The sequence below is a fragment of the Amia ocellicauda genome, chromosome 1, assembly GCF_036373705.1.
Source record: "Amia ocellicauda isolate fAmiCal2 chromosome 1, fAmiCal2.hap1, whole genome shotgun sequence".
Lineage (NCBI taxonomy): Eukaryota > Metazoa > Chordata > Actinopteri > Amiiformes > Amiidae > Amia > Amia ocellicauda.
This window is the reverse complement of record NC_089850.1, coordinates 61,848,364-61,874,047: the sequence shown is the minus strand read 5'-3', so window position 1 is coordinate 61,874,047 and position 25,684 is coordinate 61,848,364. Positions and strand designations below refer to the sequence as shown.

The window sequence follows — 25,684 nt, the reverse complement described above, 5'->3', positions numbered from 1 at the left end:
TGTCCAGTCAGTCAGTGTTAATGTGCTGTAGTGTCCAGTCAGACTGACACTGACAGAAAAAAACAAGTATTTTCACTAGTCAGTCAGACAGTAAGGTCTGGAGCTAGGGCCTTCATCTTTCTCTCACCCTGTCTCTCCCCCCTCCTCTCTCTCTCTCTCTGACCTTACAAGGAGAGAGAGAGTAGGAGTTGATGTCATATAGTGAAGAATGTTGCAAGAATCCAGGCAGAGAGAGAGGGAGAGAGTGGGGGAGGGAGAGGGGTTAATGTACTTAATACACTACAGTGTATTTACACACTGACTGACTGACTTTGTGGATACTACAGTATTTTAACACTGCCATTGAGAGATAGAGAAAGAGAAAGAGAAAGAGGGGTATAGGGAGAGAGAATGGGAGAGAAAAGGAGGGGGTGGGGTGAGAGAGTTATCTCAGTTTTTCTCCTTCCTTTGATAAACATGCAGGAGGGAACATGTTTGAGAGAGAGAGAGAGAGAGAGGGAGGGAGAGAGGGAGGGAGGGAGAGAGTGAGAGAGAGTTCATACTGACACACTTAGTAAGTGAGTGAGTGAGTGGACATTACAGCAGAGAGAGAGAGAGAGAGAGAGAGAGAGAGAGAGAAGGAATTGTACAAGTTTCTGTTTTCAAGTAGCAAAGGAAGAAGGGACAACAGAGGAAGGTAAGGTGGTAGAGAGATGGAGTGAGAGAAAAGTGAAATCAATCTTAAGAATTGATTTATAGGAGCAATATGAAGAATTACTAAGGGAGTTATAATAATAATAAAAATAATTATTATAATTATTATGTCTCTCTAAGTCTGTCTCTGTCTCTAACTGTCTCTCTCTCTCTCTCTCTCTCTCTCTCTCTCTCTATCTCTGTCTGGATGTCTTTAAGGCTTGTAAAAGTGCTTCTGTAACTGTGTGTCTGTGCATGTGTGTGTGTATGTGTGCATCTGTGAGTGTGTGTGTGTGTTTGTGTAAAGATTCTCGCAACATTAGTGTAGTGTAGTGTAATTTAGTGTACTGCACTGTACGTCAGTGTACTGCAGTATAATGTAGTATAATGCAGTTTACTGTAGAATAGTATAGTGTAGTGTATTGTATTGTAGTGTGCTGTAGAATAGTGTAGTGTACAGTGGTCTAGCACAGCATAGTGTAGTACGCTGTAGTGCCTTTTATACTGTAGTGTAGTGTAAGTGCAGTGTAGTTTAGTGTTGTACAGTGTACTGTAGTGCAGTTTAGTGCAACACATTGTAGGGCAGTGTACTGTAGTGTAGTATAGTTTAGTGTAGCAGTGTAGTGCAGCACAGTGTAGAGCAGTACAGTGTACTTTAGTGTATTACAGTGTAGTGTATTGCAGTGCAGTGTAATACAGTGTAGTATTGTGCAATGTAGTATAATGTACTACAGTGTAGTGTAGTATAGTTTAGTGTAGTGTAATATAGTAGGTTTATTGTAGTGTACGGTAATGCAGTGTGACTGACTTACATAAACTGACTCACAGTGTGACTCAAAAGAAGACTGCATGTCCCATGAGCACTTACGCGCATTTAATTTTGTAGCTCTATTGAGTTGCATTGTGGGAATTGTAGTTTAATATAAACGAACAATGGAAAGGGGTGCGGGAGCCGGGCTGGCGGGCGGCGCGTCAATGCGGTTGTGTAAAGCGGACCCGTGACGCCAGAGCTGATTGGCAATCCCGACGCGGGCGGAAGGGGCGGGACTTATGTAGGAGCGGCCCGACGGGGCTCAAAATGCGGAAGTCGGGACAAGCGGAAGTGGGTGTGTTTGGGTTTCATTAGGAAGTCTTGTCGGGCAGCTAGGCAGGGAAAAGTTATAAGAATATATTTCGACAGATAAACAGGCGGGTAAGAGAGGGAGGGAGGATCCCGGAAAGAGAGATAGAGAGAGACGATCAAGTCGATAGGAATTTTCTGTCGCGTCTTATAACGGTAATGACGTGTATTATTGTTCTGTATTATTGTCCGTGTATATGCTGGCATACTGTACTGTATTGCATTGTTTGTACTGTAGTGCATTAATGGGTTGTGCAGTGCACTGTTGTGTATTTGTCATGTTCTTACTGTACTGTATTGTATTATGCGCAGTGTTGTCCATTATAGTGTATTGCACTGTAGTCTTTTGCAGTGTATCGTGCTGTTGTCATCTACTGTACTGCACTGTAATATTGCATCACACAACCTTATTACACAGTGTAATACAATGCAGTATACTTTCCGCTCTACTTTCTGTCTCTCCCTCTTTCTCCCCGTCTGTTTCTGTCTCCTCCCCTCTCCGTTTCCCTCTTTCTCTCCCTCTGTTCTCCTTTCACTCTCTGCCCTCCCTGCCTTATTTATTTGCTCTGTATTTCCCCTTCTCTCTGTCATTGATTGTGTCTGATTGATTGTTTGTTTAGAACTACAACATTTTGAATGTACTGTAGTGTCCAGTCAGTCAGTCAGTGTTAATGTGCTGTAGTGTCCAGTCAGTCAGTCAGTGTTAATGTGCTGTAGTGTCCAGTCAGTCAGTCAGTGTTAATGTGCTGTAGTGTCCAGTCAGTCAGTCAGTGTTAATGTGCTGTAGTGTCCAGTCAGTCAGTCAGTGTTAATGTGCTGTAGTGTCCAGTCAGTCAGTGTTAATGTGCTGTAGTGTCCAGTCAGTCAGTGTTAATGTACTGTAGTGTCCAGTCAGTCAGTGTTAATGTGCTGTAGTGTCCAGTCAGTCAGTCAGTGTTAATGTGCTGTAGTGTCCAGTCAGTCAGTGTTAATGTACTGTAGTGTCCAGTCAGTCAGTGTTAATGTGCTGTAGTGTCCAGTCAGTCAGTGTTAATGTGCTGTAGTGTCCAGTCAGTCAGTGTTAATGTGCTGTAGTGTCCAGTCAGTCAGTGTTAATGTGCTGTAGTGTCCAGTCAGTCAGTGTTAATGTACTGTAGTGTCCAGTCAGTCAGTGTTAATGTGCTGTAGTGTCCAGTCAGTCAGTGTTAATGTACTGTAGTGTCCAGTCAGTCAGTGTTAATGTACTGTAGTGTCCAGTCAGTCAGTGTTAATGTGCTGTAGTGTCCAGTCAGTCAGTGTTAATGTACTGTAGTGTCCAGTCAGTCAGTGTTAATGTACTGTAGTGTCCAGTCAGTCAGTGTTAATGTACTGTAGTGTCCAGTCAGTCAGTGTTAATGTGCTGTAGTGTCCAGTCAGTCAGTCAGTGTTAATGTGCTGTAGTGTCCAGTCAGTCAGTGTTAATGTACTGTAGTGTCCAGTCAGTCAGTGTTAATGTGCTGTAGTGTCCAGTCAGTCAGTGTTAATGTGCTGTAGTGTCCAGTCAGTCAGTGTTAATGTGCTGTAGTGTCCAGTCAGTGTTAATGTGCTGTAGTGTCCAGTCAGTCAGTGTTAATGTGCTGTAGTGTCCAGTCAGTCAGTGTTAATGTGCTGTAGTGTCCAGTCAGTGTTAATGTGCTGTAGTGTCCAGTCAGTCAGTGTTAATGTGCTGTAGTGTCCAGTCAGTCAGTGTTAATGTGCTGTAGTGTCCAGTCAGTCAGTGTTAATGTGCTGTAGTGTCCAGTCAGTCAGTGTTAATGTGCTGTAGTGTCCAGTCAGTCAGTCAATGTTAATGTACTGTAGTGTCCAGTCTGTCAGTGTTAATGTGCTGTAGTGTCCAGTCAGTCAGTCAATGTTAATGTACTGTAGTGTCCAGTCAGTCAGTGTTAATGTACTGTAGTGTCCAGTCAGTCAGTGTTAATGTGCTGTAGTGTCCAGTCAGTCAGTGTTAATGTGCTGTAGTGTCCAGTCTGTCAGTGTTAATGTACTGTAGTGTCCAGTCAGTCAGTCAGTGTTAATGTGCTGTAGTGTCCAGTCAGTCAGTGTTAATGTGCTGTAGTGTCCAGTCAGTCAGTGTTAATGTGCTGTAGTGTCCAGTCAGTCAGTGTTAATGTACTGTAGTGTCCAGTCAGTCAGTCAGTGTTAATGTGCTGTAGTGTCCAGTCAGTCAGTCAGTGTTAATGTCCTGTAGTGTCCAGTCAGTCAGTCAGTCAGTGTTAATGTGCTGTAGTGTCCAGTCAGTCAGTGTTAATGTGCTGTAGTGTCCAGTCAGTCAGTCAGTGTAAATGTGCTGTAGTGTCCAGTCAGTCAGTCAGTGTTAATGTACTGTAGTGTCCAGTCAGTCAGTGTTAATGTACTGTAGTGTCCAGTCAGTCAGTGTTAATGTGCTGTAGTGTCCAGTCAGTCAGTCAGTGTTAATGTGCTGTAGTGTCCAGTCAGTCAGTCAGTGTTAATGTGCTGTAGTGTCCAGTCAGTCATTCAGTCAGGTTAATGTACTGTAGTGTCCAGTCAGTCAGTGTTAATGTGCTGAAGTGTCTACTGAGTGTATTAACTTTCCCACTCTCCCCCTCTCAGTGCAGTGATGTCTGACTCAAGTAAGCCCGTGCTGGTGAGCTCCACCCTCTCCCTCACAGTCTCCGCCCCCTCCTTCTATAATGCCCCAAAGCGGTTTGCCTCTGTGGCCCCTCCACGGCCCAAGAGCCCCAACGCCTCCTCTGGCCAATCGGTAGCCAGCACTGCCGTGATTGGACGGGTGGGGGAGATGCCTCCGCCTCCACCATCAGTAGCAGAAGGTGGGAGAGACCATGTCTTGTAGTTGCCTTTTGTTGTTTGCTATTATGGTTATAGGTATTGTTATGCATGTTTCGTTAAATAGAATGTAAATAGAATATTTGATTAATTGTGTAGTTATAGCCACAGATATAATATAAGTATAGATATATAGTTATACTTACATAGTTATATCTCCAAATCCTGCTGGATTGGGGCTCTCCAGGACCAGGGTTGGACAACACTGGTTTATCGGTATAGTTATTGTTATTGTTGTAGGCATGTCTAATTATCTTAACAAGTATGATATCCTGAGCATGATGATGATTATTCGAGCAGTGCTGTATTACGCTGTGCTGTATTGGCAGTGCTCGTCCCTCTGTCTCTCACTCTCTCTCCTGACCCCTCCCCATCCCTGCTCTCTCTCTCTTTCTCAGACTTCCCGCCCCCCCCCCCACCACTGGATGACTCTGACCTGCCGGCCCCGCCCCCGGAATGCAGCCCCCCTGATTCTGATGCCTCGTCCCCAGTCTTCCCAGCCCCTCCTCCTCCCTACGACGACTTCCCATCACCCCCTGGGGCCGAGGCCGGGCTGCCCTCTCCCCCCCCGCCGCCGCCGCCTCCTCCCCCTCCCCCCCCTCCTCCCCCACCCCCTGCTCCCCCCGTCGCTTCTGGTAACACACAGGTGAGTCAGAACGGAACTACAGATATGGTAGCCTAGCCAATTTGGAGCTGGAGTAAGTGGCCATTTTAGTTGTAGTGTATTTAATAGAACTACAAATATGGTGGCCTAGTGTTATAGTTCTAGTTTTAGCATTGTTCTATTGCAGAGGTTCTCAACCCTGCTCCTGTGGAGCCCCTATCCTTCTGGTTTTTGTTCCAACCGAGGTCTCGGTTACTTAATTGAACCCTTAATTGAGCTAATAATTTCCTAAATCAGAGCCTTTTAATTATTTTAAACAGTCAGGGGTTCAAGTTAAGTATAGAAATGTGTAAAGAACTAATTAATTAGTTGGGGAACCCTTGCTCTATTGGATTGTGTGGTTCATTATCTCTTTCTCCCCCTCTCTCTCTCTCTCTCTCTCCCTCTCTCTCTCTCTCTCTCTCTGTAGAGGGCTCTGGAGAAACAGACCAGTTTTGACAAGCAGCTGGACTCTCTAACAGACCTGCTCAGTGACATGGAGGCTAGATCGCCATTCACCCCCAAGGTGAGTGGGGGAGTGGGGGAGTGGGGGGAGGTAGACTGTGCATCTTGTGAGACTAGGGGAGCCCGGAAACGGCATGGGTGGGCACCCGAAGGGCCCAAAGGGGCCTGGGTTTGGTGCTGGAGTGGTGTGACCGGATAGGCTTAGTTTTTAAACGCAGATAACTCTCTTGAGCTTCATACACGAGGTCAGAGGCAGCGATGTTTTGAAGTGCTGTTCTCTTATTGGCTGGTCTCCACATGTGACTTATAACGTACTCTGGTGTAGTATATTATACGTGTATACTTGCACTGAACTAAACTGCACTATATGACACTGTACTGCACTATATGACGCACTACGATGTCTTTTGCTGTCCCTCCACCTGGCAGGTTCCGACCTTTGACCCAGCCCGTGTGACCCTGAAGCCTGCGGCACCCCCCCCAAAGGCCCCCAAGCCTGCCCTGTCCTTCCTGCCCCCAGCTGACTCGCTGGACCGCCCCCCCCCTGCGCCCTGGGCCCAGGAGCTGCGTGCGCGACAGAAGCCATCTAGCCTGGCCTTCTCCAATCAGAGCGCAGCCCCGGCCACCACTCAGGCCCCAGTGGCCAACAAGAGCTCCTTCCCAGCCCCTGCTACCGCCTTCGCCACTAAACCGGCCATCTCGGTTCCCTTGGCCAATCGGAGCCCTCTCCCGTCTGTCACTCAGGCCCAGGCAGCCAATAAGGCCCCGATTGTGGCCCCTAAGCCGGCTCCGGTCAATCATAGCCCCTTTTCAGGCGCCAATCAGCGTCCCCTGGCCAATCAGGGCTCTGCACCCAGTTTCTCCACTTCTAAGGTTGTGAGTGATCCTCCCTTGACCAACAAGAGCCCCTTCTCAGGCTCCTTCCCCTCTGCTTCCTCCTCTGCCTTTGTCCCGCCCCCTCCAGCAGCCAGTCAACCCGCCCTAACCAAGCAGAGTTCCCCCTTTACTCCCAGCGCTGTCAGTCAAGCCTCGTCTCCTCCTCCTCCTCCAATGGGCTTCCAGCAGACCCCAAGCCCTGCCTCCCAGCCGAAGACCATGACCTCGATCTCCCCCAGACAGCCAATGGGAGCAGGCGGTCAGAAGGTGGGCGTGTTCAATCACCCGTTTCCTGTCTGTGTGCCTCTGTCTGTAATTTTTTTCTAGCACAGTTCTGCCAAAACCACACCCCATTTCTGCAAGGGGGGGGTTCTAGCCTTATAGGTCCGCGTCATTGGCCAACAGCCTGAGAGCGCTGATTGGACAGACTCGGAGAGACTCAGCCTGAGACTCACAGTACAGTCACTGGATCTGGTGTTTTACACGGATGCAATATCTTAGTGTTGTGGGTTCTGTCTATATTACTGTGCTCTGTGCTCGTCAGATGTGATGAATGCAGTTCAGCCGCCATCCCTTGTTTAAAGATGCCGATAATATGTGTGTTTTGAGGTCCTTCATATACACAGTTAGTGCGCTTTATCAATCTTACATCTCGTACAGTTATTACTGATGGATCTTCAGTATTTGAACATCATATAACCTTTCCTGTCCTTATAAGTTCCAGACACAGACAGACATATGTAAACGTTAGACATTGTCTGTTTAAAACGCAGGTATTGTGTTTTAGCTCTGCGTTTGCGGCGGGCATCCGATCTGGAAGTATTTATGTTCACAAAATGTAAATAGTGTTCGGTCCATACGGGTCAACAATGGCAGCGAGCTGAAAGCAGCACTGACTGATGATCACGTCACAATTGACCTGCCCATCAAAACTCATTAAATGACTTGCTGACTCTGAATCTGGCTGATTCGTTCGTCTTAAAAAGAAACCAAGTTGTCTCTCAACTCGTCATAAAACTGATGACCGTATGTCCAATGTTGGTTACACATTCCTTGCTTCGTGCACAACGAGGGTGGTTGTGTTTTGCCAACATTTAACTTGTGTTTAACTTGTACGTTGTGCTGTGTCCTGAATAAATACCACAGATTAATTTCACATATGCCACTCATTTGAGACTCATTGTTTTTTACAACAAAATAGTTACTCAAATTCATTTAACTGTATATATATTTGAAGATTACATTTAGATGTGTAGGATAAATAATGTTAATGCTTCAAACTTGTTATCTCCAGGACTCTAAATATATATTTGTCACAACTATATTTAATTTAACCCAGTAAACCAAATACAGATTTCTCCTCGATTTTGTGAGGTGCAGTTTGTGAATGCCTTGTTATTTCCGGTTTAAATAAATCCAACAATCCTGTTTCGGTCTGTAGTTGCGATGGTTGTTTTCGTGTCATTGAATCAGTGAATGGAATTAACTGATTTAATTGATTAACCAAACTGAACTGAATCAAATTAATTGAGTCATTAAAATGTCGAACTGCCCATCACTACTGTACTGTATGTCTCTCAGAGTCTGTCCAATCAGCGCTCTCAAGCTGTTGGCCAATGACGCGGACCTATAAGGCTAGAACACGCCCCTAGCAGAAACTGGGCATAACTGCCTTTGGGAAAAAAAAATGATGCCCTCTGTCTCCCTCGCCACCCCTCTGTGTGAATTTCAATGTGTGCGTTCCTCTCTCTCCCCCTCTCTTCCTCTCTCCCCTCCCTCCCTCTCTCTCTGTGTACTGAACTGTGTGCACCTCCTCCTGTCTTCCCCCAGACCCCTGGCTCTGGCTCTGGCTCTGGCTCTGGCTCTGGGGTTCCCCTGTCCCTGAGGGAAGTGGAGGAGCTGGAGAAGCTGACCCAGGGCTTCATCAAGGACATGGAGAATGCTGCCCCCTTGCCCTCCACCCACACAGGTCAGGACTGCTTTACCCAGCCTTGTAGACTGCTGGTGCTGAGGCTGCTGGGAGCTGTAGAGTTTTCTTTGTTGTGGATTTTCTCAATCAGTCAGTGTTCATGTGCTGTAGTGTCCAGTCAGTCAGTGCTAATGTACTGTAGTGTCCAGTCAGTCAGTCAGTGTTAATGTACTGTAGTGTCCAGTCAGTCAGTCAGTGTTAATGTACTGTAGTGTCCAGTCAGTCAGTCAGTGTTAATGTGCTGTAGTGTCCAGTCAGTCAGTGTTAATGTGCTGTAGTGTCCAGTCAGTCAGTCAGTGTTAATGTGCTGTAGTGTCCAGTCAGTCAGTGTTAATGTGCTGTAGTGTCCAGTCAGTCAGTCAGTGTTAATGCGCTGTAGTGTCCAGTCAGTCAGTGTTAATGTACTGTAGTGTCCAGTCAGTCAGTCAGTGTTAATGTGCTGTAGTGTCCAGTCAGTCAGTCAGTGTTAATGCCCTGTAGTGTCCAGTCAGTCAGTGTTAATGTACTGTAGTGTCCAGTCAGTCAGTCAGTGTTAATGTACTGTAGTGTCCAGTCAGTCAGTCAGTGTTAATGTGCTGTAGTGTCCAGTCAGTCAGTCAGTGTTAATGTACTGTAGTGTCCAGTCAGTCAGTGTTAATGTACTGTAGTGTCCAGTCAGTCAGTCAGTGTTAATGTACTGTAGTGTCCAGTCAGTCAGTCAGTGTTAATGTGCTGTAGTGTCCAGTCAGTCAGTCAGTGTTAATGTACTGTAGTGTCCAGTCAGTCAGTGTTCATGTGCTGTAGTGTCCAGCCAGTCAGTCAGTGTTAATGTGCTGTAGAGAAGTGTTCAATTCAAGCAGCTAATAGTTTAATTAGACAAATTAAGGAGGCAAGAGCTGGACTGCAACAAAACCCAGCAGACACCTACAGTCCTGGGGGGCCGTTTTGGGACACCCCTCATCCAGTCCGTGGGAACTAACCGCCCCTCTCTCCTGGTGCAGAGCTGTGTGGTCAGTGCGGTCAGCCCCTGTCACGCTGCTCCCCTGCGGTCAGCGCTCTGAACATGCTCTTCCACTCGGAGTGCTTCGTGTGTGCGGCCTGCCAGCGCCCCCTGCAGGGCATGCACTTCTACCAGCGCGCCGAGCGCCCACACTGCGAGGACTGCTACAACGTGAGTCGCCCCCCCCGCAACCATCGCACACTGCCCTCTGTCAGAACAAGCTCTTTGTTTCCTCTTAAGTATTTTCAGCCTCCATTGTTTCTGCACGGATTACAGACGCACACAGTGGGGCGGCAGTCTTGACTTTTTGTTATCTATTGACCAAAAACAAACCTGATCAGCTGCAATAGCTCAGTATCGCACTACAGTAACTAAGCTGAAGGGCGATGTGGTGAGGATGAGCTGCAAACTGGCGAGTCTGACTTTAGTTTTAATTTAGTTTAATCCCGTTTTGGGACGACACGGGCGCTGTCAGTTGGGGAGTGTGAGGGGCAATCTCCCACTGTGAATGCGGGTGGTTGTCGGACAGAGCTTGCCTGTATGTTAATTGCTCCCCCCTCCCCCCAGGCCTCTCTGGAGCAGTGCAGCGAGTGCGGAGAGAGGATCACCGACAAGGTGCTGAAGGCAGTGGGCCGCTGCTTCCATGCCAACTGTTTCCGCTGCACGCACTGCGGCTGCAGCCTGGAGGGGGCGCCCTTCATCACCGACGATGACAACAACGCCTACTGCGTCCCCGACTACCACCGGTAACAACCGTCACCAATCTGTAATTAGTCGGTGTGAATGTGCTGTAGTGTCCAGTCAGTCAGTGTTAATGTGCTGTAGTGTCCAGTCAGTCAGTCAGTGTTAATGTGCTGTAGTGTCCAGTCAGTCAGTCAGTGTTAATGTGCTGTAGTGTCCAGTCAGTCAGTGTTAATGTGCTGTAGTGTCCAGTCAGTCAGTCAGTGTTAATGTGCTGTAGTGTCCAGTCAGTCAGTGTTAATGTGCTGTAGTGTCCAGTCAGTCAGTGTTAATGTGCTGTAGTGTCCAGGCAGTCAGTGTTAATGTGCTGTAGTGTCCAGGCAGTCCTCTCATGGTTCCACCCCTTTTCTTCAGGCGTTTCTCTCCGCAGTGTGTGAGCTGTGGGGAGCCCATCGTCCCAGACCCCGGCAGGGAGGAGACGATCCGGGTCGTGGCGCTGGAAAAGAACTTTCACCTCAAGTGTTACCGCTGTGAGGTAAGTGCTAGGACTACACTACCCATGATGCAGTTGTTTTGAGACACTGGTGGAATGGAGCTCGTGGGTACAGGGTGCCCTTTGTGTCAGACATAATGTCCTGCACGGAAGTGCTTTTGTGAAGCAGTACACATTTCATCCACGAAATTAAATTTGAGATTTGAGATTCATCAGTCCATGGACACACTGTTCATTCCATCCACAGAAGGCAAGGTACGTTTTACTTTTCGTCCACAAAATTGCTATTCGTATTTGTCTTTGGACAGAGCAGAATAACCCCACCACACTTTAGAATCGGCTTGTTACGACTCGAGAGCCGCGTGCTGAACATGGTCCCATCAGTCACTGCGCCGCTTGAGTTCGGTGCAACTGTTCACCCAGATCAGATCCTGCAGCAGACTGACGATGTCAATGTCTGTCATCAGACAATGTCTCATGTTGACATGCGTCTGTGCACAGAGCTCGTGAGGAAATGAAATGTTACATGATGTTCAAATACTGAAGATACATCAGCAATAATTGTATGAGATGCAGGATTGGTAAAGCCACTGACTGACTGATATAAAGGACCTCGTAACACACTAACAGTGTTTTGAAACCAGGGATGGCGGCTCAAGTCTGTTCATCACATCTGGCAAGTTGTTGACCGATGATTATGCTAGAACGCGCCCCAAGCAGAAACAGGGTATAACTGCATTAAAAAGGATGCCTCCCAGCTGTCTGTTGGTCTAGTTCCAGCCGGTGTGTTAAAGTTCGGAGGTTGAAGGTTAGAGGTCGGTGGACCATGATCATGTATTTGCAATTTTACATTTTGTCTGGGAAAACGGTGTAAGAGCTAGGACGTGCATTGGCAAAGATGCACATTTCTCTCATTTCACAATTGAATAAAGTCCACCGTAAAGTGGGGAAGTCTTTGAAAATGCAGTTGTCTTTGCATTAACATTTTAATATTGTCAGCGACTGTGCGTACTAGTATATGGAAGTGTAAATGCAAATGAAAATGGGATTATTGCATTTTCATTTTGTCCCAGATAATGCGAGAATAAATGGAACACGATTATGCAGTTGTGCGATTGTATAAGAATCACATTTGAATTAAGTCCTCTATATGCTTCCATACACAAGTGGCGCCACACGCGGGCTCATGGGTAATGTATTTGTAGTGGGAAATTGTATTTTCTTCATATTCATTCTATTGTTAATGTTGCCAATTGTATGTTTATAAAGCAATCCTTAGTTTGCACTTCTTTCTTTAGATTACTGGGGCACTTTAGTGATTAGTTTCTTGGATGAATATAGTGATGGTCTTTGGGTTGTTTCAGTCAGCACAAACAGTGTACAGGTTGTGTGTTTTGGGGCCTGTAAACCCAGTTTCAACACATCACACACAGCCACAGCTGTAATGGGTAATCTCAGGCGTGTGTTCTTTATTATGCATGTGGTCATTGTAGTTGTCGATTTGGATTTCAACAAGGCGTAGCCACCGCTGATTGGTTCAGACTGCAGCCTGTTGTCCGTTTCCGGAGACTCAGAGTCCAACTCACCTCTGTACTTCTGCTCTCCACTGCATGTGCGAGGAGCGCTCTGTGTTTACAACAACACCGCAACCGTGTGAGAGGAGCGCTCCGGATTTACCTGGATTTATGTTTTTTGTAATACACCGGTTACTTTCTGAATCCTCTGCAGTCTTTTAAGACCGCGGGAGTTGGTTTGCTGTGAGTCAGTCGTGTGTAAACATTAACCCTTCCCTTTCTCTGTGTGATTGACAGGACTGTTCCCGCCCCCTGTCCATCCAGGCGGACACTGAAGGCTGTTACCCTCTGGAGGGACGCATTCTCTGTCTCAAGTGCCACACCCACCGCGCCAAGCAGGCCGCGCATTGATTGGCTGAGCTCCCTGTCTGTCAGACGCTGCAATTTAGAGAAACCTACATATAATAGAGGGTAGGGAGAGCGAGAGAGGCATATGCACAGAAAGAGAAGCAGAACTATTTCTATCTCCAGCTATAGCTCCCCTCTCTTTCTCTCTCTCTCTCTCTCTCTCCTTCTCTCCCCATTTATTTTTCTCTCTATCACCGACACACACAGAGAGAGGGATGGAGGGAGGGGATGCCGGGGGGAGAAGAGAGAGAGAGAGGAATGAAGAGACTCCAGTCAGGTTGCTGAGCGCTCTTGTTTAACTGAATATTAATATGAATAGAATAATATTAAATTAATTATTGCAGTAATTATGTAACTCAATCTCCACTTCACGAACTGTAGAAGAGTCTGATCGATCAAAATCAATTAGTTAATTAAAATAATTTGGTAATTGGAAAAAGTAAACCGGAGTTCAAAGCTTTGTATCTGTACAGTATCTGTCTTCCAGAGCTGCGTGGAGGGATGGAGGAGAGGAGAGGAGAGGAGGATATACACAGTGTTAAAGGGCTTTAATTACAAAGAGGCTGAATCTCAGAACAAATAAATGGTGTTGAATGTGCCAGCCAGCGAACAGCCAGCGAACTGTTCCCAGAACCAAGACCGAACGGTTAATGTATTAGCATCTTCATTTAAGATGCAGATATCAGTGGAATGAGTGTTTGAGTGAGTGTGAGCAAGAGACAGTGTGAGTGTTAAATACCAATAGAAAATGCCTTAAGAGGATGTAGCAGTGTGGGATCATGGGAAATGCAGTCTTCCTCACAGATGGGTGGACTCCATCTCCCACAGTCCTCAGTCACTCAATACAGTGAGGGTCTGTAAGAGTGTGACTATATGACACTGCAAGGGACTACATTTCCCACAATCCTGGGGGGCAGAGGAGGAGGGGAGTGATTCACTGTTTTTTTTGGAAGGGAGAGTTGTTTCCCAAACAATAGAGAGTTTGACAATCCATTTCCCACAATCTGTCCCTCCCTCCTCCAGCCTGACACACTAACTCACCCTGTGATTGGTTACTGGAGGGGGGCGGGGCGCATGTGGAGCGGCCAGCCCTGGGGGGTTGTGTTAATTGTGCATCTTGGTGTGGGTCTGCACTGCAGGCCCTGTGTGAGCAGCTTCACCGAATGTGAACTATCTGAACTATTGAATGTCTCTGTGATTATTATTAATCTTTATTATTATTATTATTATTACATTTATTATTTTGAGGCTGTTTTTTTCTTAGCTGAAATATTGTAATAATGCACCTGTTATATCTGCCAGAGCAGTCCAGTCCAATAGAGTATCATATGGACCAGATCAGTGCAATACAGTTAATAGTACAGCAGTACAATACTGTAGCATATAATGCATTGCTGTGCAGACCAGTATATTAGTGGTCCAATCCAGACCAGTGTAGTACAGTACCGTGCCAAAAGCCAGTGTAAGTACAGCACACCACACTGCAGTATAGTGCACTAGAATACAGTATATTACACTATAGTCCAGTACAGAACTGTACCATCCTGCAGTCAAATACAGTCCAGTATTGCACAGCCCAGTCCAGTGTCATACTGTGCCATCCAGACCAGTCCAGTATTATATAGGGTACTGGATACAGCCCCTGCAGTATATGACAGTCCAGTGTGTTAATCATACACACAACTCCCACTCGTATATACAATTAGAATGACGGTTCTGTCATGTCCGTACCGCAGCGTGTGGGTGTTGTGTCAGTGTACAGAGGGAGTGCGTTGTATCGGTGGGAGAGCGACACAGCCACAGTGTCAAAATCATTCCCCAGGCACCTACGCTGCAGCCAGTCCCGCTCTCTGCCCCCGTCCCGAGACCGGCTCTGGTTCAGCCCATCTCCGCTGGGTCCACACTCCTGCACTGGCCCACATGCTGTCATTGTACTCCTATAATTATGTGTATGATTATGATTTGTATTGGGGATCTGTGTGCTTCTATTAATAATGATGATGTCTCGGCATTCCTTATTAACATTTGCTACATGTTTTAGCATTTTTTTTTTTTTTTTTTTACCTTTTTGTATTTTCTTGTCATGCCCATGGGCGTCCACAACGCTGCTTCAGAAATAAATTCTAACTGAACACAACCCTGTTCTGTGTCCGTCAATCAGCGTGTCAGTCAGTCTGTGTGGTGAGAGAGGGAGTGGGGGGGGAGGGGGTGCACCACACCAGAGACACATGTAGAAATAAATCGACAGCTTTAATTCAGGCAGTGATAACCCAGAAGAGGGTGACAATACTCGACACAGATGCGGGCTGAGACACCGAGCCCCCGCGCTCAGCGCCCCGCACCCCGTCAGGACAGGACAGGATACCGAAGCAGCCACCATTAGAGGGCATGAGAAAATAGGAAAATAAAAATATGCATGTTTCTTTTCAAAGTACATGATTGTTAAAACTGCAATAAAACCAATCAATACATTTACATATTAGCTGATCAGCCCCTCTTCCTCCTGTAGCTCCCCTTACCAGGCCTGAGCACCGGATAAAGTGTGTGTGTGTGTGTATACACTCACCTAAAGGATTATTAGGAACACCTGTTCAATTTCTCATTAATGCAATTATCTAACCAACCAATCACATGGCAGTTGCTTCAATGCATTTAGGGGTGTGGTCCTGGTCAAGACAATCTCCTGAACTCCAAACTGAATGTCTGAATGGGAAAGAAAGGTGATTTAAGCAATTTTGAGCGTGGCATGGTTGTTGGTGCCAGACGGGCCGGTCTGAGTATTTCACAATCTGCTCAGTTACTGGGATTTTCACGCACAACCATTTCTAGGTTTACAAGGAATGGTGTGAAAAGGGAAAAACATCCAGTATGCGGCAGTCCTGTGGGCGAAAATGCCTTGTTGATGCTAGAGGTCAGAGGAGAATGGGCCGACTGATTCAAGCTGATAGAAGAGCAACTTTGACTGAAATAACCACTCGTTACAACCGAGGTATGCAGCAAAGCATTTGTGAAGCCACAACACGTACAACCTTGAGGCGGATGGGCTACAACAGCAGAAGACCCCACCGGGTACCACTCATCTCCACTACAAATAGGAAAAAGAGGCTACAATTTGCACAAGCTCACCAAAATTGGACAGTTGAAGACTGGAAAAATGTTGCCTGGTCTGATGAGTCTCGATTTCTGTTGAGACATTCAGATGGTAGAGTCAGAATTTGGCGTAAACAGAATGAGAACATGGATCCATCATGCCTTGTTACCACTGTGCAGGCTGGTGGTGCTGGTGTAATGGTGTGGGGGATGTTTTCTTGGCACACTTTAGGCCCCTTAGTGCCAATTGGGCATTGTTTAAATCCCACGGCCTACCTGAGCATTGTTTCTGACCATGTCCATCCCTTTATGACCACCATGTACCCATCCTCTGATGGCTACTTCCAGCAGGATAATGCACCATGTCACAAAGGTCCAATCATTTCAAATTGGTTTCTTGAACATGACAATGAGTTCACTGTACTAAACTGGCCCCCACAGTCACCAGATCTCAACCCAATAGAGCATCTTTGGGATGTGGTGGAACGGGAGCTTCGTGCCCTGGATGTGCATCCCACAAATCTCCATCAACTGCACGATGCTATCCTATCAATATGGGCCAACATTTCTAAAGAATGCTTTCAGCACCTTGTTGAATCAATGCCACGTAGAATTAAGGCAGTTCTGAAGGCGAAAGGGGGTCAAACACAGTATTAGTATGGTGTTCCTAATAATCCTTTAGGTGAGTGTATGTGTTAATGTGCCTGTTAGCATGTGTGTGTGAGAGAGATGGGCTGCAAGTATATGCGGGTGTGTCTGTCGGTTACACACTCAGAGAATGTCACAGCGCTGTGTATCAGTAGTGACTAGGGCTGGGTATCGGCACTGATCCCCCGATTCGATTCTATTTCACTTCAATTCAATTTGATTTGATTTCAATTCGATTTAATTTGGGAATAGTGATAATTGCAACACCAATATTGCTGATGAGAGATTCTGAGCTCTAATGCTATGCACTGCACAGGGACCCTCTAACATACAGAGCATGGTCGATTGCTCAAGATAAACATTAAACAATGTTCTTATTTTACAAATACTTAATTATTTTTTATTTATAAAAATATATATATCTAATTTATAAACTACCAATAAATAATGGCAAATTAACCGAGACACTGAGTTCTGTCTTTCAAAATAGTAGAAATTGTTAAAAAAAAGTGCACTTTAATAATTAAAATACACATTTTCTATCTCACTAGTCTGAATTCAGTTAAGTAGGCACACCTCAACTTTCAAAAGCGTGCGAGGCTGAGTTAAGTGCGTTTGGGGGGGGTTGATGGCGCACTGGAGAGTTCTGCTGTCGTTTTCTTTCACGCACATGTTCGGCCAGGCGGCACTGTTTCTTCACTCACTGAGAAAATGCATAGATTGATCAGAATCGATATCAGGTTGTCCAAAGCAGAATCGCAATGAAAGGGAAAATCGACCAGTTTACCCAGCCCTAGCAGTGACACACTGTACAATACTGCAATATCATCTACACACAGCACTTCATACTGCTGTACTCAGCTGCACTATACTGTATTGGCGTTCTCCAAAGTTACACTGCATCAGAGCCCCGTGCCAGCGGACTGCACAGGAGACATGGACACGTATTCTGGACTGCTTGTAAAAGTTCGGTCCTTCCCCCGTTTTGCCAGTTTCCTTCCACTGTGTTCACTGGTGTTTCCAGGAGGTCTCCCATACCAGTGCTAACCAGCTCCAGTCTGGTCTTCTGTCTCTCTCTCTCTGCGGGTCAGTCTTTGGTTCTGGCTGGAGCTCGGGTTCTGTGCCTGTGTGCTGGATGACTCTGTAGTTCTGGTCCAGTCTCTGCTGACAGGGAGACAGGGAGCGTCCGAGGGCCCGGTCTGCAGTTCTGTGGCTCGGTACTTCTACTCCAGTCAGAGAGCGGGCTGTGATAGAGAGAGGAAGAGAGAGTGCCTGGGGGGAGGCGCTGTGCCGGTCCACTCAGGGGTGGGGGCGGTACCCAGGGAAGAGGTAGAGGTCCTTACAGAGGCAGCTGGTGAACTCTGACATCTCCTTACAGCGGTGGAACTGAGTACCAGGAGCGAAGCCCTCCCTGAGCTTAATACACCTGTTCACCTGCGAGAGACACGGACATCAACACTGACCAACTGAACACTACAGTACATTAACACTGACTGACTGACTGGACACTACAGTACATTAACACTGCCTGACTGGACACTACAGTACATTAACACTGACCAACTGAACACTACAGCACATTAACACTGACTGACTGACTGGACACTACAGCACATTAACACTGCCTGACTGGACACTACAGCACATTAACACTGCCTGACTGGACACTACAGCACATTAACACTGACTGACTGGACACTACAGCACATTAACACTGACTGACTGACTGGACACTACAGCACATTAACACTGACTGACTGACTGGACACTACAGCACATTAACTCTGACTGACTGGACACTACAGTACATTAACACTGACTGACTGGACACTACAGCACATTAACACTGACTGACTGACTGGACACTACAGCACATTAACACTGCCTGACTGGACACTACAGCACATTAACACTGCCTGACTGGACACTACAGTACATTAACACTGACTGACTGGACACTACAGCACATTAACACTGACTGACTGGACACTACAGTACATTAACACTGACTGACTGGACAGTTTTCTCTCTCTCACCTCCACCAGCAGGTCAGCGACGTGTCGGTCTCGCGCTCTCTGCCTGAAGACGGTGTTCAGGTCCTGGATGAACCATGAGCCTCTTTTGGTGTTCCTCATCGCTGCTGTGCCTGAAGACACCAACAAAGCAGCACTGAACACTGACACACTGCACACAGCAGCACTGAACACTGACACACTGCACACAGCAGCACTGAACACTTGAGCCCGTGACTGTCTCCCCGTCGCTCACCCTTCAGGGAGGCGTAGGCGCAGATCATGTCCGAGCGCTGGGGCAGTCGCACGGTCAGCTCCGGCTCCTTGGCAGCGTCTCTCTGTTCGCAGCCTGGGGATGCTGTCCTCTCACCCTCGCCCTCTCCGTCCCGCTGGTCCACCCCACTGTCTGTGTCCTCTGGAACAAGAGAGGGAGGGAGGAAACACAAACAGGGTTTAACAATGCATAGAAACACACACACAGAGCCAGAGCGCGGAGCCGGGGCGGAGCTGGAGCTGGCAGTGCTGGAGCCGGCCAAACTGTTGCCTCAAAGTTGGGAGCGCAAAATCATCTAGAACGTCACTGTCTGCTGTATCGTTAAGTTTCCCTCCAGTGGAACTGGGGCCTAGCGCGAACCAAGAGAAACATTAGTCCTCCTCCACCAAACTTTATACTTGACACTATGCATTCAGGCAGGTAGTGTTCTCCTGGCATCCACCTAACTCAGACTCATCCCTCAGACTGCCACATGGTGAGGCGTGATTCTTCAATCCAGAGAACGTGTTTCCGCTACTCCAGAGTCCAATGGCAGTGAGCTTACACTCCAGACCACGCTTGGCATCACGCATGGTGATCTTAGGCTTGTGTGCGGCTGCTTGGCCGTGGAAGCCCATTTCATGAGGCTCCCGATGAAAAGGTCTTGTGCTGACGTCTGGAACTTGGTAGTGATTGCTGCATCCGAGGACAGGCGATTGTTACACACCACACACTTCAGCACCCTGCAGTCCCATTCTGTGAGCTTGTGTGGCTCCACTCCACGGTTGAGCTGTTGTCGCAGAAAGTAATGACTTGGTGGAAAGGTGGCATCCTATGACGGTGCCACGCTGAAAGTCAGTGAGCTCTTCAGTGCGGCCCATTCTACTGCAATGTTTGTCTATAGAGACTACATGGCCGTGCGCTTGATTTCATACACCTGTCAGCAATGGGTGTGGCTGAAATCGCCAAATCACTTTTCGCAAAGTAGTGTAAAAATACGGGCCAGTAAAACCGTAAAATACTGGCCAGATGGCAACCCTAATTGCCACAGACATGTTTATTGTATGATTTTCTACTTTTTCATGTTTGAATGGTTAAACAGATGTTTATGTTATTAATATTGTGGTTTTGTTAAACAGGCAAAACAGTAAAAGAAAGAGTTTTGAGAGTTCAAACCCGTTTGCCGTCTTCATCCCTTAAGTCCCAGACTGCGTAGAGCTCCCCGGTCTTTTAGAGTGGATATACAGTTCAAACTGTGTCCGTATACAAACATCCACACAAAGGTGTGCACTGTTCAAAGTCCTGGTTCTCTGCTGTATCGCATATGCAGAGTTGTCTCACATTTACAGTTAGGTCCATAAATATTTGGAGAGTGACACAATTGTCATTTTGGCTCTGTATGCCACCACAATGGATTTGAAAGGAAACAATATGTGTACTTTCATCTTTAATTTGAGGGCAGTTACATCCAAAATGGGTGAACGGTGTAGGAATTACACCCATTTTTATATTTGTTCCCCCCAGTTTTAGGGGCTCAAAAGTATTTGGACAAACTAATATAATCATTAATTAAATTGTGAGTTTCAATACTTGGTTGCAAATGCTTTGCCGTCAATGACTGCCTGAAGTCTGAACCCATAGACATCACCAGATGCTGGGTTTCTTCCCTGGTGATGCTCTGCCAGGCCTGCACTGCAGCTGTCTTTAGTTCCTGCTGGTTCTTGGGCTGTTTTGCCTTCAGTTTTGCCTAAGAAATCAAAACAAACCTCCATGCAAAGACAATGCTCCATACCACACAGACAGGTCAATCAAAGTGTGGATGGAGGACCACCAGATCAAGACTCTGTCATGGCCAGTCCAATCTCCAGACCTGAACCCCATTGAAAACCTCTGGAATGTGATCAAGAGGAAGATGGATGCTCACAAGCCATCAAACAAAGCCGAGCTGTTTGAATTTTTGCGCCAGAAGTGGCATAAAGTCACCCAACATCAGTGTGAAAGACTGGTGGAGAGCATGCCAAGACGCATGACAGCTGTGATTGAAAATCAGGGTTATTCCACCAAATATTAATTTCTGAACTCTTTCCAAGTTAAAACATTAGTATTGTGTTTAAAAATTAATATGAACTTATTTTCTTTGCATTACTCGAGGTCTGAAACACTGCATCTTTTTTGACCAGTTGTCATTTTCTGCAAATAAATGCTCTAAATGACAATAATTTTATTTGGAATTTGGGAGAAATGTTTTCAGTAGTTTATAGAATAAAACAAAAATGTTCATTTTACCCAAACACATACCTATAAATAGTAAACCCAGAGAAACTTATCATTTTGCAGTGGTCTCTTAATTTTTTCCAGAGCTGTACATACAGAGACCCAGACACACAGCACTGACCTCCTCGACAGGCCTGTATGAAGAACATCTTGGGCTTGTTCTGCAGCTGCGGGCAGTGAGCGTTATCAAACACCTGGAACAGCCAGTCCAGCTGAGAGAGGGAGGGACAGAGAGAGAGATTTACTACCATTTACAAACAATCTTTACATGAGCTCTGCAAACGTCTGTATAACTGTAACTAGAGGTGGACCGACTGATCGGGTCCGATAACAGCTATTTGAAACTATGGGCAATCGGCAGAAATGAACGCAGATAATGTCCGGTATTTTTTTGAGGTCGTACGCATTAACATCCTGGGCTATAGGGGACGAACACGGCCTCTAGCGGTGAAATGCAGACCATCATTGACTCCCTCGTGGAGATTACTGTCCCGTGGGCTTGGCGCAGACTGATGCTGCTGAACAGCTCTGAGAGTCGTCGTGACTCAGTCAGACACTGAAAACAAGCAAAACGAAATGGCAGGTGTGTTGTTTACGACTGTGGCAGTATTATAAACAATGATGAAATACTCATCATTGTACCATTTATTTGATCGGGAAGTACAATACATGTTATTTATTGTGTCCCCTACGTAGTTTAGTAGTGAAGAACAAGCGTGGGCATTTAAATCAAAGCATTCCCTTCATTTACGCTTGGATCTTTTCTCGTGTCTACGGAGTTATTTGCACAAGTCCTTTATTTGTAGATTTGTATTTCTGTTTATGAACCCATTTGTTTATATTATTTATTTTGAATTGTACTGATCTGTGTAAATCAAGCGTGTGGATTACACATGTTGGGAGTTTAATCAGAAATCGTCTTTTCCCCCAATCCACTATCGGACGACCTCTAATTATAACATCTGTACAACAGACACATGGATACACGGACACACACCTCCACCAGCTGTCCGTCAGTGCCGTACACAGAGCCCTCCACACCGTGGGAGAGAAGACACACGACACAGGCGTCCGCCCTGCGGAGCAGCGCCTTCTGAGAGAACCGCAGCAGAGAGGAGCGCATCTCCTGAGAGAGACAGCGGTGTTAATGAGCTGCAGTGTCCAGTCAGTGTTAATGAGCTGCAGTGTCCAGTCAGTCAGTGATAATGGACTGTAGTGTCCAGTCAGTCAGTGTTAATGTGCTGTAGTGTCCAGTCAGTCAGTCAGTGTTAATGTGCTGTAGTGTCCAGTCAGTGTTAATGTGCTGTAGTGTCCAGTCAGTCAGTGATAATGTGCTGTAGTGTCCAGTCAGTCAGTGTTAATGTGCTGTAGTGTCCAGTCAGTCAGTGATAATGTGCTGTAGTGTCCAGTCAGTCAGTGTTAATGTACTGTAGTGTCCAGTCAGTCAGTCAGTGTTAATGTGCTGTAGTGTCCAGTCAGTCAGTGTCAATGTGCTGTAGTGTCCAGTCAGTCAGTGTTAATGTACTGTAGTGTCCAGTCAGTCAGTACCTCTGCAGTGAGGTTGCGTTGGACTTGGACAGTGAAGTCCAGCTCAGTGAAGAGCAGAGAAAGTGTCTCTTCATCCACTTCTCCCCCTGCTCTCCTGTCCAGGTCAGGGATCTTGGGGTCAAAGGTCACATTACTGATGACCAGCGCCGGGCCCCGTGGTCGAGAGCACATCCTGTACGACTGAGGGGGAGAGAGAGAGAGAGTGAGAGAGAGAGGGAGATGAAGGGAGACGCAGAGAGAGGGAGGTATGAACATTATTGTCTGTTTTCTTCTGCAGTGGATGTGTTGGGCTTTGGCATGTTGTCATGCCAATAGTGTGCTGAATTTGAGATGGAGTGAGAGGAGAGAGAGAGAAAAGGAGAAACAGGGGGAAGAGTTGAGGGAGAGGTGGATCGTGTGGTCTTACCTGTGCGGAGTGAGACAGGTAGAAGTCCTCAGTACAGACAGACACAGGAGGCACAGCAGGGCCATCAGCATCCAGACTGAACTCCATAGAGTCTGAGACACAGAGACACACAGAGGCACAGAGAGTCTGAGACACAGAGACACACAGAGAGTCTGACACACAGAGACACACAGAGTCTGAGATGCAGAGAAACCTCCCAGACCAGTGTTCAATAACAGTATATACAGCAGTGTACAGTGTTCAGTAGTGTAGTACTGCATTAGTTCAGTGTTCAGTAGTGTTAAGCAGTGTTGTCTCACCGTGTCTCCTGGCTCTCTTGGCGTTCAGGGTGTCCTGGGTGGGCAGAGGGAGAGGAGGTGCGCCGTCCGTCTGAAACAACACACACACATCATAAACACTGCAACACATCACAACACAACTGTGAAACACACAGGACAACAGTGTAACACACATCACAACACAACAAAACAGAACTCCTCTCTCATCCCTTGCCCCCGCTCTCTCCCTCACCTCTTTCTCCCTCTCGCGGTCCCTCTGCTCAGTCAGCAGCGTGGCCAGGTGCTGCTGCTCGGTGTTGTGCAGCGCTGAGCACAGGCTGCTGAAGGCGGACGGACCGCGCTTGGGCAGCACAGACAGCAAGACAGACACTCTACAGAAGGATGACTTCTCTGCCTGAGAGAGAGAGGGAGGGAGAGGAGACACTACATTGACTGGACACTGCAGTACATGAATAATGACAGTAGTGTGTGTATGTACATACAGTACATATACAGTGTGCATGTAGTGCATGTGTCCAGTGTGTGTGTGTGTGTCCAGAGGCGTGTCAGTACCATGATGGTCTCAGTCATGCTCTCTGTCAGGGTGCTGTCACTCAGGAGGTGCTGCAGCAGCTCCTCCAACAGCATCTCTCGACACAGAGTCACCGAGACCCGCCTCAGAGCCGCCCGCTCACACTGCGCCATGCCGCAGACACCCAGCATCCTGAGACAGACAGACAGACAGGTAGTGCGAGAGACAGATACAGAACACCGGAAATACTACAGGCTACTAATAACAAGTGCACGCAACAGCGAGAGCACTGCTCCTACAAATACTAGCACCAGTGCAAACAACACGATCGTTATTATAATGACTAATATCATCAGCTGCTCGCTGCAGCCCGGGCTCACCTGGCGCAAAGACACTTTCGCTGCACAGAAACTCTGCTCACGTCCGAGTCTCTGTTGACGTTTATTTCGCATAAAGCAGCTGCGACAGACAGAGCCGCACACTGACTTCGTTATCTGTCCGAGTTGTGCTGCTCTCGCTTTTGGGGGATAAAACAACAATTACAGCTGATATTAATAAAAACACCGATTCTTCTCTCGACACCCACTTTCTCAGTTAGGTCAAATTTCTTTAACGGTCCCGCAAACCGCGGTTCTGTGGTTGGTTCACGGATTAAAGTGGATTAAAATAATTAAAATATGTTGGAAACTTCTGTTTTTAATCGGCTTTCCTCCCTTTTCGCGTCGCGAGCCTCCATTACGAACACCGCCACTTCCGCGCGCAAGCACGGGCTCGGGCGGGGATACGCCCCCGGTTCGGACCGCAGCCAATGAGGGCAGAGAACGGCTTGAATGGCGTGCCGATGGCCCAGTTACAGCGGAGAAAGGGGCGGGGGGGCGTTTGATTGACAGGGCCGGGTGGGCGTGGAGCATAAAAGTAAATAGCCGCCGTCGTGCGGTCACAATTCTCCCGCCATGTCAATCAAAACGATTTTGAACTGGTAACCGCCCTTTCCAAACACGGTGCACCAATGGGAGAGAACGATTTATGACTGACACGTAAGTACTCCAATTACAAATAAGAATGGGAGGGACCTGCCGTGTGTGGGCCTGGGAGGGGCGGAGAGTAAAGGCGCGGAACTGTAAAAGGCGAAGGCAGACGGGACTCCAGTTAAAGGGAGGGACGACGAAAACAAAACAAATGGATGTTTATCCACCGACAAATATGTACTTTCACTGTGAAATCATGATTTTGTATTCTTAAAATTCCTTATTATAATTATCATCATCATAGCTCTCAAGTCTCACGCATTGATGCTACATTACCCTCTCACCCATTGTCGCTAAAATCTCACGCATTCACCCCCACATATTGTCTGGGGACAGAAGTGCGGTGGCTCTCAAAAGTATTCACCCCCCTTGAACTTTTCCAGGAGTTTTTGCCACTGATCAACACAGAAAATGTCAAAGTGAAAAATATAATCTGAAAATTGTTCTAAATTAATTACAAATAAAAAACTGAAAATAACTGAATGCATACGTAATCACCCCTTTGCTCTGACACACCTGATTGAGCTATGGTGAGACCAATTGTCTTAGAAGTCACATAATTAGTTGAGTGGAGTCCACCTCTGTGCAATGAAGGTGTGTCACATGATTTCAGGTTCAATACCCCCGTCTCTGGGAGGTCCCACAGCTGGTTAGTACAATTCCTAACGAAAACTACATCATGAAGACGAAGTCACATTCAAATCAATAAGGTTCTTCAAAAGCACCAATGAGGGGTCGGATATAAGAACAATTCCAAGGCATTGAATATCCCCTGGAGCACAGTAAAGTGCATTATTAAGAAATGGAGAGAATATGGCACAACTGTGAATCTGCCTACATCAGGCCGTCCTCAGATGATAGCTCTGTATGCAGGACATGGATAACACCATGCATGTCTTTCTGTACGACCCCGAAGAGGACTGTGTTCACAGAGGACAATCACTCTCTCTCAGTCACTCATATCATTATACTGATCACACGTATAACAATCAG

The 25,684-nt window shown here is 46.8% G+C and overlaps 2 protein-coding genes across 3 annotated transcripts; one reads left to right on the top strand and one right to left on the bottom strand.

Moving 5' to 3' along the window:
* The first annotated feature begins 506 nt into the window (after positions 1-506).
* Positions 507-14,780, top strand: zyx (zyxin). 2 transcript variants are annotated; one of them, XM_066712393.1, is made up of 10 exons: positions 507-676; positions 4,382-4,599; positions 5,014-5,261; positions 5,689-5,784; positions 6,153-6,866; positions 8,430-8,568; positions 9,549-9,718; positions 10,115-10,293; positions 10,643-10,763; positions 12,533-14,780. In XM_066712393.1, the coding sequence occupies exons 2-10, from the start codon at positions 4,389-4,391 to the stop codon at positions 12,644-12,646; spliced, it is 1,992 nt and encodes a 663-aa protein (XP_066568490.1). In that variant the 5' UTR covers positions 507-676; positions 4,382-4,388; the 3' UTR covers positions 12,647-14,780. The 2 variants fall into 2 exon arrangements, with proteins under 2 accessions (XP_066568490.1, XP_066568491.1); XM_066712394.1 differs by lacking the exon at positions 507-676 and adding an exon at positions 762-1,948.
* Positions 14,781-14,874: 94 nt separating this feature from the next.
* Positions 14,875-24,429, bottom strand: casp2 (caspase 2, apoptosis-related cysteine peptidase). The gene is made up of 11 exons (XM_066712395.1): positions 24,044-24,429; positions 23,705-23,855; positions 23,385-23,546; positions 23,174-23,243; positions 22,875-22,966; positions 22,469-22,648; positions 21,918-22,046; positions 21,042-21,132; positions 18,650-18,808; positions 18,418-18,527; positions 14,875-17,815 (listed from the first exon to the last, which is right to left on the bottom strand). The coding sequence occupies exons 2-11, from the start codon at positions 23,852-23,854 to the stop codon at positions 17,681-17,683; spliced, it is 1,278 nt and encodes a 425-aa protein (XP_066568492.1). The 5' UTR covers position 23,855; positions 24,044-24,429; the 3' UTR covers positions 14,875-17,680.
* Positions 24,430-25,684: the final 1,255 nt, after the last annotated feature.